Source organism: Leucoraja erinacea, chromosome 5 (genome assembly GCF_028641065.1).
Source record: "Leucoraja erinacea ecotype New England chromosome 5, Leri_hhj_1, whole genome shotgun sequence".
Lineage (NCBI taxonomy): Eukaryota > Metazoa > Chordata > Chondrichthyes > Rajiformes > Rajidae > Leucoraja > Leucoraja erinaceus.
The window spans coordinates 16939619-16955991 of record NC_073381.1 but is presented as its reverse complement, the minus strand read 5'-3'; the positions used below and the strand labels follow the sequence as shown (position 1 = coordinate 16955991).

The following is a 16373-nucleotide window of genomic DNA, read 5'->3' as shown; positions in this document are numbered from 1 at the left end:
AGATTTTATCCTTTGGTTTCTAAAAGACTGAAGTACCAGTTCTATTGTGACTTTCTTAAAAGAGCTGCAATCGGTTCGTATGCAAAACATAAAGCCTTAGGAGTCCCACTTAGGAGTCCTAAACAGCAACCTCTGGTGACCTTGCCCACCACCCAAGGTTTCCATGAGGTCACCGGAGGTTTTGGTCACTCTCCCTAATGGTCGAAAATGGTTTCCGCGTGGTCGAGGCTTCATCTAGGTTGCTGCTATTTTTTCATCATGATTAAAACCGGCCTCGACTAAAAATAGGTTGCCGTTTTAAAAATCGATAATTTTTTAGTCGCAGGTCTAATCGAAGCTGGTTTTCTTCATAGTCGAGGAAGGTTTTCAACATATGCGTGGGAGGTGGTAGGAGGTTGCAGGTCCCCTCGACCTTGATTTCTTTTGGGTGGCGGGCAAGGTCACCACCAGAGGTTGCTGTTTAGGTCTCCTAAGTGGGACAGGGGCTTAAGAAAACCAGAGTGTTTTTTTCAAGGTGCTTGTCCCTCATATCCTGACTTTTAACTATCTCCCCTACAAAAAACATGTATTATCCGATTGTTGATGTTTGTGGAATCTTACTTTTCCAACATTACAACGGTAACTATAGTAAAGATTGTTTGATACTTTGGGATAATCTGATATGGTGAAATAAGTCAATTGGCGAAAGGTTCTTTGATTTAATTATTGTTTTTTTTCCAGACTGGCAGTGTAATTTATTTTTTTCTGTTTATTTTTTATTCACAGGATAAAACCAGAGTGGTTTCTCCAATAATTGATGTTATCAACATGGACAACTTTCAGTATGTAGGAGCATCTGCTGATCTGAAAGGAGGTGTGTACAGTGTTACAAATTTGAGCGTTAATTATATAAAAGCTGATAACATAAAATTTTAATTGGCATGTAAGTAGCAATTTTAAAACAACCAATATTTCAAATAAAAGCAGAAAATAATGGAAATATCAGTGTAATGGCAATTTCTTTATTTTCCAATGTCCAACTTTCCGTTGCCATTACTACACAGGTAAGTGGGAATGATCTTATGAAGATTAAAAAGAACAGATCTTCTAGTCGTTATTCTTTACTGAAGTAGTTGTACAAACAAAGAAATGAACATACCAGGCCCTCCTTATTCTCATACAAGCTGTAACTTTCTGTTCTCTCCCATCCGGTGAGAACTGTGTACTCTCCAGCGATGCCTGGTCTGATCACTCCCTATCCCCTAAGCCCATGCGTTACGCCCCTCTATCATCAAATGACCGCCCTAAGTGTCCAAAATAATACTGCTAGAAATATCTAGACAAAATAATATAAGATGCCAACACTAACTAGTCTGAACATAAATGGCTCCTACAATCTGCAAATCTGACTGCATCTGTGGAGAGAGAAAATTAGATGTTTCTTGTCATTTGAACTAATAAGTGTTTCAACTAATGATGAACATTTGCAGAATTAGGGAGAGGCTGGATGAGAATTGAGAACAAAGATCTGTAATAGAGGATAGGAGTGATTAAATGACAAAAGGCGAATATAATAAATGTAATGAAGCAATTATAAAAACAGAAAATAGTCCTAAGAGAGGCTTAGATATTTCCAAGAGAACTATTATCATCGCTGATGTTTGTGAAAATTCAAAGTTGAGGTTTTGGACTGAAATAATTTATCAAAAGATTAGTAACAAAACATTAATACTTGAGTAAAAGTTGAACTGCAACAACACAAACATCTCACCATTCCAAAAACCAAAAATATGAATACTTGAGTCAACCATTGATTTGAGATGACTGGAATGAAGACATATTACATCAGTAGAATGTAAACTTCAAGAAAGGGATGAGAGTGGACATTTTGACTAACTTCCCTCTAATCGTGACGTCTAACTATGTGCATGCAAACCCATCCTCCTGGTCACTCCTAGAGTGAGAGATGATTCCTCCGAAAAGAGTTGTATCTAACATAGATGTATCTTCTGTTTGATTCAAATTTCCTCTATCTTGCATTTTGTCCAACCAATAATTAATTCCTTCATTATCTCTAAAATCAACATGGTAGATTCCATCTCCCTGTGCTTCCCTACTTATGTCTCTACAGCGTCCTTCACGACTTCTGAATGCCACAATCATTTGCAGCCAGTTAAATACTTTATTCCACTGTAGCTAAACACTGCAGTATTGGATTCATTGGTTACATCCAGTGTCTAATATAGATAAAGGCCAATTCAACCAACTGATCTGTGCCAGTGTCCACACACTACATGTCCCATCTACTTCATCTCATCTGATAATGATGTTCTTCCCTTCTCCCTCTTGTTTAACAAATATCACCTTAAATGTGCTTACTCCTTGTGGTGGTGAGTTTATATTCCTACAATTTTCCGGAGAAATATTTTTTTTCTTAATTCCCTTGAAATTTGTTGTGACTGGCTTCTACTACTGCCAGATTTCATTACTGTGAAACGTGTGATATAAGATAACCCATTGCCCCTGATAGCTATGAAATGCTGGAAGAAATCAGCCAGAATGGTTTTGATGAACGCTCTTCGATTTGAATTGTTAACTGGTTTTTCTTCCACAGATGCTGCGTGACTGGCTGCCAATTTGGCATTTGCCTTTGGTTCAGATTTCTGCATCTGTAGTTTTATTTTGCTTTCTATATTATTTACCCTGCTTATTTGCATATCCAATTCAAATATGAAATGTTTGCTTTTTGCTTTCTTGATTATATCCTTCAAATGAAGTACGTGCCTTTAAGATTAATACTGTGGCAGCTCATTGCTATTCTAGACTGAAAGTCACCTTAATTAATTTACACAACTACAACAAATGTGCATTAAATGGCATAATTAAAGATTTGCTCTGAATAATTTAAAGTGAGAGAAGTGAAATCCGCTGCAGCAAATGGAAATCTGAAATAAAAACACATTCTTGAAATACTTACTGAAGCAGGTAACAGTTGTGGAGAGAAAACTAGATATGACATTTCAGTTCAATGAGCTTTCATCAGCAAGTGCAGAATTGTTCAACTACAATTGTTGAATAGCAGCCCTCCTTGCCCCTATAGTGGACTGACTGTAATGCATGGTTGATCCACATCCAGTGATTGTAGTGTGAGTCGCATGATAATTTCCAGCTATTTATTTCAATTATTTTATTTTCAGGCCTCTCTTAACTACAATGTTCAATCACAGGATCAATCGCAGCCATTTAGCTAAACAGCTAGCTTCATTTGAAGGAAGAGTGTACACTACTTTAGCAGCATCGGTGACGGGAATGGCCAGACATTGTTTCTGAGTTGGGACTCTTTCAGACTACTTTAATTTACCCCACAACTCTCTGGGAAGTGTTTCCCATTGGTGGATAGTTCACACATTTAAAGTACAGGCATATAGAAACATTGAAACATAAAAAAATAGGTGCAGGAGTAGGCCATTCGGCCCTTCGAGCCTGCACCGCCATTCAATATGATCATGGCTGATTATCCAACTCGGTATCCTGTACCTGCCTTCTCTCCATACCCCCTGATCCCTTTAGCCACAAGGGCCACATCTAACTCCCTCTTAAATATAGCCAATGAACTGGCCTCAACTATCTTCTGTGGCAGAGGATTCCACAGATTCACCACTCTCTGTGTGAAAAATGTTTTTCTCATCTTGGTCCTAAAAGATTTCCCTCTTATCCTTAAACTGTGACCCCTTGTTCTGGACTTCCCCAACATCGGGAACAATCTTCCTGCATCTAGCCTGTCCAACCCCTTAAGAATTTTGTAAGTTTCTATAAGAAATATAGATGGGGGAGAGATAAAAAATAAACTTTCTCACAGAGCATAGATCTGGAAATTGCTGTTTGTAAGGGTGCTGGAAGTTGAGGTAATCCAGGCTTTCAAAAATGAATTGTATCGCTATTTGAAAATAATTTACAGCAAGAGAATAGAGGGGTGGGACTTATTGAATAGCCCTACAAAGAACTGCAACATTTGAAAAAAAAAATGACAAAGTGCTGCACTGACTCTACGGATTAGGCAGCATATCTGGACAACATGGATTGGTGATGGTTCAGATTGGGACCCTTTTTCAGTCTGAAGTGTCATAACCTGAAACATCACCCATACATGTCCTTCAGAATTGCTGCCTGACCTTCTGAATTCTCTTATTTTTGTAAACCAGCATCTGCAGTTCTTTGTGTTAGCAACATTCTTGCATATATTGAGTTTCCAACCTAAAGAAGGCTGAATGGGATCCGTCTGTGCATCAATTGCTGGGGATTATGGAGGAGGGAATCAATTGCTGGGGATTATGGAGGAAGGAGCTGAGGAATGACACGGCATTCATAAGTGATATGAACAGAATTAGGCCATTGGGCCCATCGAGTCTACTCCGCCATTCGATCATGGCTGATTTATCTTACCCTTTTAACCCCATTCGCCTGCCTTCTCCCCATAACCCCTAACACCCACATGGGTGATTCTTCATTGGACGTCTAGGTGGAGGAAATTGAGAACAGGAGCAATGTTCTGCATCTGCAGAACTAGACCAAAAGGTATAGAATCAGAGAGCCCGATAAATCATTGCTACGACTCATGCCCTGGTGAGCTGCTGCAAGCTGTTAAACGACCTTGACCATGTGTTTGAGATCAATGCCTTACTAGAGCCTACCGACTGTATCATTCAGCTCAGACACAGTCTCACTACACAGCAACCCAGCCGCACTATTGAATCAATTCAAGGTGACACAAAGTCACAGCTTCCACTCTACAGTACCTTTTCTCCTCGTCCCGTAATCTTTTTTGACATGCAAGCTCTATTGCTGTATGCGTACCACTCTTTTGTCGGCCGCCTTCCTCTACTTTGCACTTGTCTTGTGTAAGATTGGCAAGAAAGGAAACTGAAGGTGGGTGCAAAATGAAGAGGGTGGGTGTGAAAACAATAATTCCATCAGTCCATTAACAATGTGCAGCTCAGCTACTGCACTGGTGTAATTGTGAGGCATCGGGCTGCAGCTAGGACAGATATGATAGATATCACAAGAAAGCAATCTTTAACAAGGGAATATAAAATGTCAGGATACACAAAAATGCTGGTGAAACTCAGCGGGTGCAGCAGCATCTATGGAGCGAAGGAAATAGGCAACGTTTCGGCCCGAAACGTTGCCTATTTCCTTCGCTCCATAGATGCTGCTGCACCCGCTGAGTTTCTCCAGCATTTTTGTGTACCTTCGATTTTCCAGCATCTGCAGTTCCTTCTTAAACAATATAAAATGTCGTTAGCCCTTTCTGAGTAAGACCATCAGTACTGGTACTGCAATTTCTGGCCTGCTGTGAGCTTGCAAATGTAATTATAAAAGGACTGGACAAGCTAGATGCAGGAAAAATATTCCCAATGTTGGGTGAGTCCAGAACCAAGGGCCACAGTCTTAGAATAAAGGGGAGGTCATTTAAGACTGAGGTGAATTGTGAATTTAGATAGTTGTGAATTTATGGAATTCCCTGCCACGGAGGGCAGTGGAGGCCAAATCACTGGATGGATTTAAGAGAGAGTTAGATAGAGCTCTAGGGGCTAGTGGAGTCAAGGGATATGGGGAGAAGGCAGGCACGGGTTATTGATAGGGGACGACCAGCCATGATCACAATGAATGGCGGTGCTGGCTCGAAGGGCCGAATGGCCTCCTCCTGCACCTATTTTCTGTGTTTCTATGTAACTGAAGTAGGTGGCAATGAGGACATTTCCTTATTGAAGTCTGGCACCTTTCACAAGTGTCTGAACAAGGGTCTCAACCCAAATTGTCTCCTATCCACGTTCTCCAGAAATGCAGCCTGACCCACTCAGTTAAACCAGCACTTTGTGTCTTTTTTGGTAAACCAGCACCTGCAGTTCCTTGTTCCAACTTTGCACATTGTCCTTCACTGAGGATAAGGCAGGAACACTGTTCCTTTAACAGCTTGGATAAATGCAAACTCTGTGTTCTTTTTATACACAGTATCGTCTTTTCCAGCCATTTGTCCTGCTCTGTGTAACTCAGCTCATTACTGCTGTTACACTGACTCCAAGCAGAGCAATGCCCTAAAAGGTAACACCCAATTACAACAGCCAAATGGGACCAACCAGTAAGTTAGTGACAATTCCTTTAAGCAGAAGATGGTTCATTCTGCTAATAAACATGTGTTGAGGAATGTGAGGTTTGGATAGGTGTTTACTGGATTTCTAAGGCAGAAAGGTAGAATTAGCATCAATCTGTTGTCACACTGTTTGACATTGTGGTCTGTCTATTTGCATTCATATAACAGAAATCCACTACCGATACCAATGGCTTCCAGCACATTTTATTGCATAATTCTCCAAGCTTTGGAAAAGTGCCCTTATTGAGTTTTAAAAGCAATTTTTGGCACTCAATAAGCAATATAGCTAATAATCACAATTTCTCATCTTAAATGTCTAGTCTATTAATATATTTTGGATAAATGAATAAAACATTTCAGATGTATCCTGTCCCAAATAATGTCTAGCATTTTCAGTTTCCTACCCCTAACCCTGAAGTAAATATTTTTCGAACATGATCTATCAGCTCAGATTTATCATTTCCCTCACTCTTGTAATTTGCAGGATTTGACTGGAATCTGGTCTTCAAATGGGATTATATGACTCCGGAGCAAAGACGAGCTCGTCAGGGCAATCCAATCGGCCCCATTAGGTACGTAAATCAAAGAGTTGTCCTTATTTTCTGGTATTTTATGACAGAACAATACCATGGCGTGTGGGTAAGTCAGATACAACATTGTTTTGGTCGTCGAAGGCAGAACAGTGTTCGAGTGAGGTTTTTCTGATAGGAATCGTGGAGGTTTGTGACAGTGTTTTGACCTTGTGTAGGAAGGAACCATAGATGCTGGTTTACACCGAAGATAGACACAAAATGCTGGAGCAACTCAGCAGGACAGGCAGCATCTCTGTAGTGAAACGAATGTGTGACGTCTTGGGTTGAGACCCTTCTTCAGTCTGAAGAAGAGTCGAGGTCCGAAACGTCACCCATTCTTTCTCTCCAGAGATGCTGCCTGTCCTGCTGAGTTACTCCAGCATTTATTGCTGTGACCTCTTGTTTGTGATATGTTTAAATAATCTGGATGAAAATCTAGGTGGTCTGATTAGTATGTTTGCAGACAACATGAAAATTGGTGGAGCCAAAAACAAAAACTGCTGGAGGAACTTAGCAGGTCAGGGAGTGTCTGTGGAGAAAATACACAGACTATTTTTCAGGTTGCAACCCTTCAGACTGATGGAGTAGTGGGGCGATAGTTGGTAGAAAGAGGTGAACCCTAGAAAGTTATTGTTTTAGAACGAGGTGATGGGTGTGAATCGTTATGAATTAGGCACATTCCCTTTCTTTTTTTGTTTAGCTCTACTTCTTTGGATTTTTTACTTATTTCCTTTCCCTTTCTAAGGCCCTCTTTTCTTTGGGGCCTGTTTTCTTTTCTTTTTTCTTTTTTTGTTTTTTTTTCTCACATTCTCAAGCATGCAGTTTACTTAAACATCATCACTGGTGTGCCAACAATAACCTCGTCCTCAACTCCAAGAAGACAAAGGAAATTATTGTTGACTTCAGGAAGGTCAGAGGGGGCAGACATACAACATCCCATCCATATAAACAGGACTGAGGTGGAGCGCGTCTCCAACTACAAATTCCTCGGGGTACACATCTCGGAGGATCTGTCCTGGTCCCTCAACACCTCCAAGCTGATCAAAAAGACGCAGCAGCGCCTTTACTTCCTGAGGAGGCTCAAGAAAGCTCACCTGTCCCCCCAGATCCTGACCAACTTTTACAGGTTCGCTGTACCATCGAAAGCATCCTGACCACCTGCTTCATGGTATGGTACAGCAGTTGCACCGTAGCGGACAGGAAGGCACTGCACGGACGGGTGGGCCAAACCGTTTCCGTGCAGTACATCATCGGTGCCCCGCCCTTTATCCGGAGTTCCATGGAAAAGCCCGAAACCGAACAACGGATGTCTCTGAGACCAAAGCTCGGGAAGATCATTAAAGACCCCTCCCACCCCAACCCCTGCACTATGGACTGTTCCCGGCCCTCCTCTGTAAATCATCAGTCAGTTAGGGGAGGGCTTTTAGGTGAAAGGGGAGGGGGGGGGGGGAGGGGGAAACTCAGGTCTCGTACCAGTAGGATGAGGAACAGGGAGCGGTCAATAATACCATCACATTGCTGAACTCGGGAGTCCCGCCGCCGAGACTTCATCCAGAGCTCTCGGGCGTCCACATTGTTCGATTATTTGTAGCTTATTCCCTGTATTTTTATTTTTATTTCTCGCGGCACTCCATACTAGCGCGACTGACGCTAAAGCTGCATTTGTGTTGTACCACAGACTCGTATGTGCACGGCGCCCGGAAGGCATTAAAGTTCGATTGAATTGAATTGAATTCATTTCCCGGCAACTACTGCGGACATACAGTCACTAAACTAACTGACTCATACTCTTGATTTACTCTTTTCCCTGGTTTTCTATTACAGCCGCTTAAAGTTTTCAAAAAAGCCCGAGAACCTTCTACGCAAAAATCTTCCATTCGGATGTTCCGTAAAATTCCGAAATGATTAAGATGTATGTATCCCAAGGCTCTTAATAATTGTGCACCTGTATGTTGTTAATGTGAGGAGAAGGGGTGGGGCAAGAGTGAGTTGATGGTGAGGGATAGATGTATCCACCTGACCTTGGTACTTTGGCGTGCCTTCTTGAGCCAATACTATTGAAACTCTGGGAAGTGCATGGTTGAAATAACAACTCTTCATGCTGCTATTTGGTATTCATTTCCTTAAAAAGATCACAGGTTCATTCACTACGTTAATGGGCAAAAATAAAACCTTTAATTATTCGGGAAAGAATTGCTTTTCCCCACACTCTGCAGTTATATTCCTTGTCAGGCATTCGCACAATTCCAGAGAAAAAGTACTGTAGGAACCCAGGGGGCTAGGCAGCATTGTGGAAGGAATGAACACATGATTTTTCTGGTTGGGACCGTCTTCAGTCTGATAAGCTGGAAGAAGGTCCCTGACTTGAAGCGTCGCCTGTCCATTCACTCCACAGATGCTGCCTGGCCTGCTGAGTTTCTCCAACACTTTGTATTTTGGTCAAGATTACAGCACCTGCAGTTTCTTGTGTCTTCACCCAACTCCTCTTTTGCAAGTATAAAGTGCATTGTTGCGTGTATTGGTGCGTAAATGTATAATACGCTGTATTCATAGGACGCCCATGATCGCTGGAGGTCTCTTTGTGATGGACAAAGCTTACTTTTCGGAGCTTGGAAAATACGACATGATGATGGATGTCTGGGGTGGAGAAAACTTGGGTAAGTGCCTATAAAAAGTCTTCAGCACATTAAACATTCAGATTGAAATTGAAGGGCAGTATGAAGAAGGTTGTGGCTTTGCTAAACCTGGGTGAAATGGTGGTGCAGCGGTAGAGTTGCTGCCTAACAGCACTTGCAGAGCCGGAGACCCCGGTTCGATCCCGACAACGGGTGCTGTCTGTACAGATTTTGTACATTCTCCCCGTGACCTGTGTGGGTTTTCTCCGAGATCATCGGTTTCCCCCCACACTCCAAAGACGTACAGGTTTCTAGGATAATTGGCATGGTAAATGTAAAAATTGTCCTAGTGTGTGTATGAAAGTGTTACTATACGGGACTCACTGGCCGGCGAGGACCCGGTGGGCCGAAGGGCCTGTTTCCGTGCTGTTTCCGTATCTCTAAATTAAACTAAACTAAAGGAATATTTTTTAAAAATGAAAGTAACTAGGTTTGTTTCCAAGATGTGCTTTGAACAATTTTTAATTCAGATAATTTAGTTTCACTGAGTTCGGATGCAGCTGCAGAAATGTCAAAAACATCTGCATGATGTCTGGGATTGTTACTTCTGGTCCAGTAACTATATGAAAGTCCGTCTCCATTATTAGCAGCACTCTTTGTGCCGAGGACATCTGAATAAGACTGATCCCACTCGTACTCACACTGGCTGTCGTTAAGCAACGCATACTTGGAGCTTGCTTTGCTGTAATGGAAGCATGCCACTGAGGGCCCATTTGGTATTTTGATGCGCTTGTGGAGTTAACAGCTTTAAGGATTTCTGGGTTCTCCGTTGAAGTTTCCGTTGCCGAGACAAGCCAACTATTTGGTTCCTTCTCTCGCAAAGAGACCAGAGTCTCAGACACGCTGAAACACTCCAAAATGACCGGGCTTCATAGAAGAAGATTGAGGGGGGATCTTATAGAAATGTACAAAATTCTTAAGGGGTGGGACAGGCTAGATGCAGGAAGATTGTTCCCAATGTTGGGGAAGTCCAGGACAAGGGGTCACAGTTTAAGGATAAGGGGGAAATCTTTTAGGACCGAGATGAGAAAAACATTTTTCACACAGAGAGTGGTGAATCTGTGGAATTCTCTGCCACAGAAGGTAGTTGAGGCCAGTTCATTGGCTATATTTAAGAGGGAGTTAGATGTGGCCCTTGTGGCTAAAGGGATCAGGGGGTATGGAGAGAAGGCAGGTACAGGATACTGAGTTGGATGATCAGCCATGATCATATTGAATGGCGGTGTAGGCTCGAAGGGCCGAATGGCCTACTCCTGCACCTATTTTCTATGTCTCTATGTTTCTAAGAAGTCTGGGAGCAGGTAAAATGCTGCTGCAATACATTAGAGGTTGATGGATGAAGTGCGAGCATTGTTTTGCTTGTGATAATGTAATACTCATCATGTAATAATGACCATGAATGTTCAGTGTGTGTAACGTTTAGGGTAGCAAAGTGTAATGTGAAGCAATGTAAACAAAACTGCAAATTAATTCAGTTTACGGGAACTGTTCGCCCATATTTTCTTCCAGAGATTTCCTTTCGGGTATGGCAATGCGGGGGAATTCTTGAAATCATTCCCTGTAGTCGTGTTGGCCATGTATTTCGCAAGCAGCATCCTTACACTTTTCCAGGAGGCAGCGGTACTGTTTTCGCAAGGTAACTATTACTGATGTTTATAGGTCACGCCCTTGTTTCTTCCACTCCCCATCCCTCTGAACTCATCCAGCACCTCATCCCTTTGAGATATGGTTACCCCTCAAATTCTGATCTCTTTGCCTCTCTGATTATTGTCACCAAAACAGTGGCTGCCTCAGCCATTCCCTCCACGATCACTTCACCGCTCCACCTCTCTCTACGCCTTGTTCCATAAAACGTACCTGCTTGATCAATTGTTTAACCACCTGACTTGATATCTTGTCCCATTTATCATAAATCTGTTGGCTGGGTCCATCAGAACCCTTTCTTCCTCCCCACTCTATTTCAAGCCCCATAATTTCAGTCACTCTTAAATTACAGTGAAATTGTCCTTGATTTTGTGCATCTATCGCAGTCACTGCCTCAAAAAGGCTGGCAGCATCATCAAGGACCCACACCATCCTGGCCACACACTCATCTCCCCACTACCTATCTGAAGACTGCAACGACCAGGTTCAGGAATAGCTACTTCCCCACAGCCATCAGGCTATTAAATTCTTCTCGGACAAAACGCGGAACATTAATAGCCCATTATCTGTTTATTTGCACTTTATCAGTTTATTTATTCATGTGTGTATATATTTATATAATGGTATATGGACACACTGATCTGTTCTGTAGTCATGCCTACTATGTTCTCTTGTACTGAAGCAAAGCAAGAATTTCATTGTCCTATCAGGGACACATGACAATAAACTCTCTTGAATCTTGAATCTTGGGAGAGCTATTCCAACTTCTGCAATTTTTTCACAGAACTGAGGACCCATTATCACTGGCGCTGTTCAGATAAATCGTAATTCCCTTGAAAACATTCACATCCTCTCTAAAGTCTGTTGTGCAGAATAAGACACAATATCTCAGCTGTGGGCTAACCAGTCATTCGTTCTGACTTGCCCCAGTAACTGCCTAATTCACCAATATCGGTCACAGTAACAATAAAGCTATCAGATTGCTTTAAAAAACGAATTGGGTTCATCAATTCTCTTCTGAAAGAAAATAAGTCCTGGTTATCTGAATCGTGACTCCAGATCAACACTAACACAGCTACCCCCTGAACAGACCCAGGAAGTTGCATGGCGCAAGTAGGAATAACAAAAGCATGCCTTGCCAGCGCCATACATGTCCTGTGAATTAATAACAAAGTGATGATTTAGAGTGTGTTATAGATATGTTTTACCTATGTAATGTAGAGGACATTATATCAAGTAAAATGTTTTGGTTTGAGTGACTTTCTCTATTTTGCTCCCATTTCTGTCTATCAGACTTGTATCAATGAGTTTTCACCAGGGTAGATTTACATGGGATTTGGAGCAAAGGCAGAAAATGAGTTAAAGTATGGATCGGGCATAATCTTCTTGAATGATGGAGTAGGTGTGCGAGGTTGAATGGCTGGCTTGCTTAGTTCTGCATGATTACCCTGTCGGTTCCATTACTGGGCTGACATTCATGCAGTCCGCATCATATTATCAGGTATCAGTCAGGTATTATCGCTGAAATGCAATACCTTGTAATTGCTCTTCGTGATATAATGCAATTCTTTAATGAAACACCCTGATACTGAGAGCATCCCTGCTGAGAAATCTAACTGGTCTGGAGTTGATCATCTATTTGAGAGAAAATATTTTTAGAAGGAAAATGATTTGCTTTCTCCCTTTTAAAGGAACACACGCAGGGCAGCTGAGGTCTGGATGGATGAATTCAAGAATTTCTATTATGCAGCAGTGCCTTCAGCTCGCAATGTGCCATTTGGCAAGTGAGTAGCATTTGTTGAATGGGAACTGTACAGCATTACCCCCCATTATTTTAAGCTTAATGTTTAATTTTTGACCGTAATTCAATTTAAAGTTACACCATGGAGTTATATTTGTGTCATTTAGGAGATTGGATCACTTTGCCTTGATTTTCCATTCTCTGTTCTATTAAATTAAATCTAATATTTTATTAGCACAGGATTCTATGCTGGGGCCTCTGTTGTTTGCGATATATATATATATATATAAATGACGAGTATAAATGTAGATGGGTTGGCTTGTAAGTTTGCAGACAACGCAAATATTGTGGAGATGGACAGTGAAGAAGAATGTCAAAGTATACAGCATGATATTGTCCAATTACAGATATGGGCAGAGAAATGGCAGAAGGAGTGTAATGTGGGCAAGTGTGTTGTTACATTTTGGTAGGTCAAATAAAAGGAGAAACAGTTCGACAGGTAGTACATGGATAGAACAGGTTTGGAGGGATATGGGCCAAACACGGGGAGGTGGGACTAGTGTAGCTGGGCATGTTGGGCCAAAGGGCCTGTTTCCACATTGTATCACTCTATGACTCTATGAGAAAGTATATAGTTAATGGCAGAACCCTTAACAGCATCGATGTACAGAGAGATCTGGGGGTCCAAGTCCATAACTCCCTAAAATTGACAACACAAGTAGATAAAGTGGTAAAGAAGGTGTATGGTATGCTTGCCTTCAGAGGTTGGGGCAATGAGAATAAGAGTCAGGAAATCGTGTTGCAGCTTTATAAAACTTTGGTTAGGCAACATTTGAACTGTTGCGTGCAGTTCTGGTGGCTCCGTTATACCAAGGCTGTGGAACGTATGATGAGACTGCAAAAGAAGTTCACCAGTATGTTGCCTGGATTAGAGGCTATTAGCTCTAGGGAGAGGTTGGCCAAACTTTTTGTTTTAGTTTTGCTCTGTGACTCCTGATTTAAAAACCCAAACATCTTAAAACGTTTGAATTATTTACACAAAAAAACCTAAGCAGCTTGACAGCATTTCCTTTATTCTAAAATTCCACCTTCCAAACGTGAACATCCAGTGACGGTCCTGGACAAGTGCTGCAGGGTTGGATGAGGCAATACATTGTCTGCTGTCTATGTGGAGGTAAACAATCTCACCGGCAAAGAGTTTTGAAGAAGAGAAGGAAATTTCTAGGTGCCCACAGTCATTATTAAGGCCTCAAAAGAACATCAACAAAGCAAAAAAATGATCTGGGTATTTATCGCAATGGGAATTTTCAGGCGATGAAAATTCATTTTGAGGTTTAGTGTCTGATGAGCTTCTTGAGGTTTTGATGGTGCAATATAAATAAGAATTCCTTCTTTTCGGCAGTATTCAAAGCAGATTGGAATTGAAGAAAAAATTGGCATGTAAACCATTCAAGTGGTACCTGGAAAATGTCTATCCTGAACTAAGGTAGGTTACTATTCCAGATTTTAACATTACTTGCTGCAGAAATGTATCACTGGTGTGGATGTCAAGGAGTGCAGGATATATTCTGAGTGTTTCACTGAGCAGATCACATAACTTACTCCAAACAGCGCATCACGTCATCCAGGAGAGAGCGAGGCTCTTTGTACGGAGCAGCTTTCTGGAATAGGGCCTCGAGCAAAATAAACCTGCTTCTCCAAGTTAAAAATAGCTGTCACACCTTTTAAGGTTACACAGAGGCACATACTTTTCTGTTGTAGTCCACACTGCATACTGTGGGCAGGTTGTGTGCTCAGCAGAATGGTAGTATAACAGAGCTAAGTCAGTGTTCAAAATCAACATTTTCCCCATGCTGGAAATATGGTATAAAGCAGGAAATGCTGAAAAGACTCAGCAAGTCAAACAGCTTCTGTGGAAAGTGAAACAGTTAAGGGCCTGTCCCACGAGCATGCGATTCCATGCGGCAAGCGAGACCTAACGTGGTCGCTTGAGCCGTACGGCCTCGCGGGGCCGGTCCCACTTTGATCGCCGGAGCCGTCTGGAGTTGTGCGGAGCTGGTCCTGACATCGCGCGGGGCTCCGAAAAATTGACACTGTTCAAAAATTCCGTGCGGCAACGGCCTGCCGGCCCACAACCACATTGAGGCCGTACGCACCGCCTCGACGGGCGTGCGCAGCATCTCGACGCCGTACATCACGCGCAAACTTCCCGCGGACTTTGCTCGAATTTCACGTCAATTCGTACGGGATCACTCGACCGCCGCATGGCCCCTGCTTCCGGTTTGGTCGCGCTCGCCGTATGCAGTCGCATGCTGGTAGGACAGGCCCATTACTGCTTACTAACATTACGGCTTTCATACTTTTGTGGTAGAACCTACTCGGTGTAACTACAGGAAATCTCCAGGTTACCACAGCATTCCATTGTTCGTAACCCAAACAGTTTTTTAAGTCGGAGTTGAGCAGAAAATGTGTGTGGGAGAGGATGCGAGGAACAGCTGCGATGGGAGAGAGAGCAGAAGCGTGGGAAGAGTGGCCACCAGCGGGCCTCACTTACTCAGCTCTCCAAGCTCTGTTGTGGCTTGGGGCTGTGTGAGGAGAGTAGACGCACAGAAAACCTTCATTCCCACCTGGAAGAAGACGCCTACTGCAGCTAGCAAATCCATCCCGCTGGTATCCCAAATGCTCGTAAACATGTGAGGTGTGTCCATATGCCAGACGTTCATATGCCAGGGAGGATTTGCAATATGGTCCTGTTAACTTGATGAATATTATATTCAGTACAGGCTGCAAAACACACTGCTCTGTGGGTATTCGAAGAACTTAAATGCACAAAAGATAACTGAATGAGTATTTCTTTGAGTTGATGAGGTGTGGATATTGCTGGCAACAGTGGAATAATGTATTGACCTTGAACTGAGGAGGCATTGTAGAGAGCCGATCACAATGAAGGACTTGAAGTCACATGTAGGGCAGCTCAAGTGAAGATTTCCTTCCCTGAGGGCCATTCGTAAACCAGGTAAATTTTTACTACCACCCAATAGTGTAGTGCTTACAGTTATTGAGAGTTTATTGATTGTAATTTAAATTCCTCAACTGCCATGGTGGGATTTGAACACTTGTCTCTGGATCTGTAGTGTAGAACTGTAGCTGCTGGTCCAGTAATGTAACCACTGCAATACTGAATCCTAGTGGTACAGTGGTTAAAAATAGTGGTGCAAAATAGTGAGTAAGCATTGCTGCTCCAGTTCAATATGAATAGAGGACTTAAGTCACTCTGATCTTAGAAGACAAATGATGAAAATTGTGCGGCACGGTGGTGCAGCGGCAGAGATGCTGCCTTACCGTGCCAGAGACCCGGGTTCGATCCTGTCTACGGGTGCTTCTCTGTACGAAATTTGTACGTTCCCCCCGTGGCCTCTGTGGGGGAGATGTTTCCCATCTTCCTCCCACACTCCAAAGACGTACAGGTTTGTAGGCTAATTGGCTTGGAATTAAATGTAAATTGTCCCTAGTGTGTGCAGGATAGTGTAAGTGTGCGGGGATTGCTGGTCGGTGTGGACTCGGTGGACCAAAGGGCCTTTTTCCGTGCTGTATCACTAAACTAAACTAAA

General features: G+C 42.5%; 1 protein-coding gene across 2 annotated transcripts in view; it reads left to right on the top strand.

Moving 5' to 3' along the window:
• The window catches only part of galnt2 (UDP-N-acetyl-alpha-D-galactosamine:polypeptide N-acetylgalactosaminyltransferase 2), a 75093-nt gene that overhangs the window by 47620 nt on the left and 11100 nt on the right, over window positions 1–16373 (top strand). For both annotated transcript variants that reach the window (XM_055635100.1, XM_055635101.1), the window contains 6 exons: window positions 766–853; window positions 6615–6702; window positions 9256–9359; window positions 10887–11013; window positions 12713–12805; window positions 14165–14248. In XM_055635100.1, coding sequence (XP_055491075.1) covers window positions 766–853; window positions 6615–6702; window positions 9256–9359; window positions 10887–11013; window positions 12713–12805; window positions 14165–14248 — 584 coding nt within the window. The remainder of the gene's footprint in view (window positions 1–765; window positions 854–6614; window positions 6703–9255; window positions 9360–10886; window positions 11014–12712; window positions 12806–14164; window positions 14249–16373) is intronic.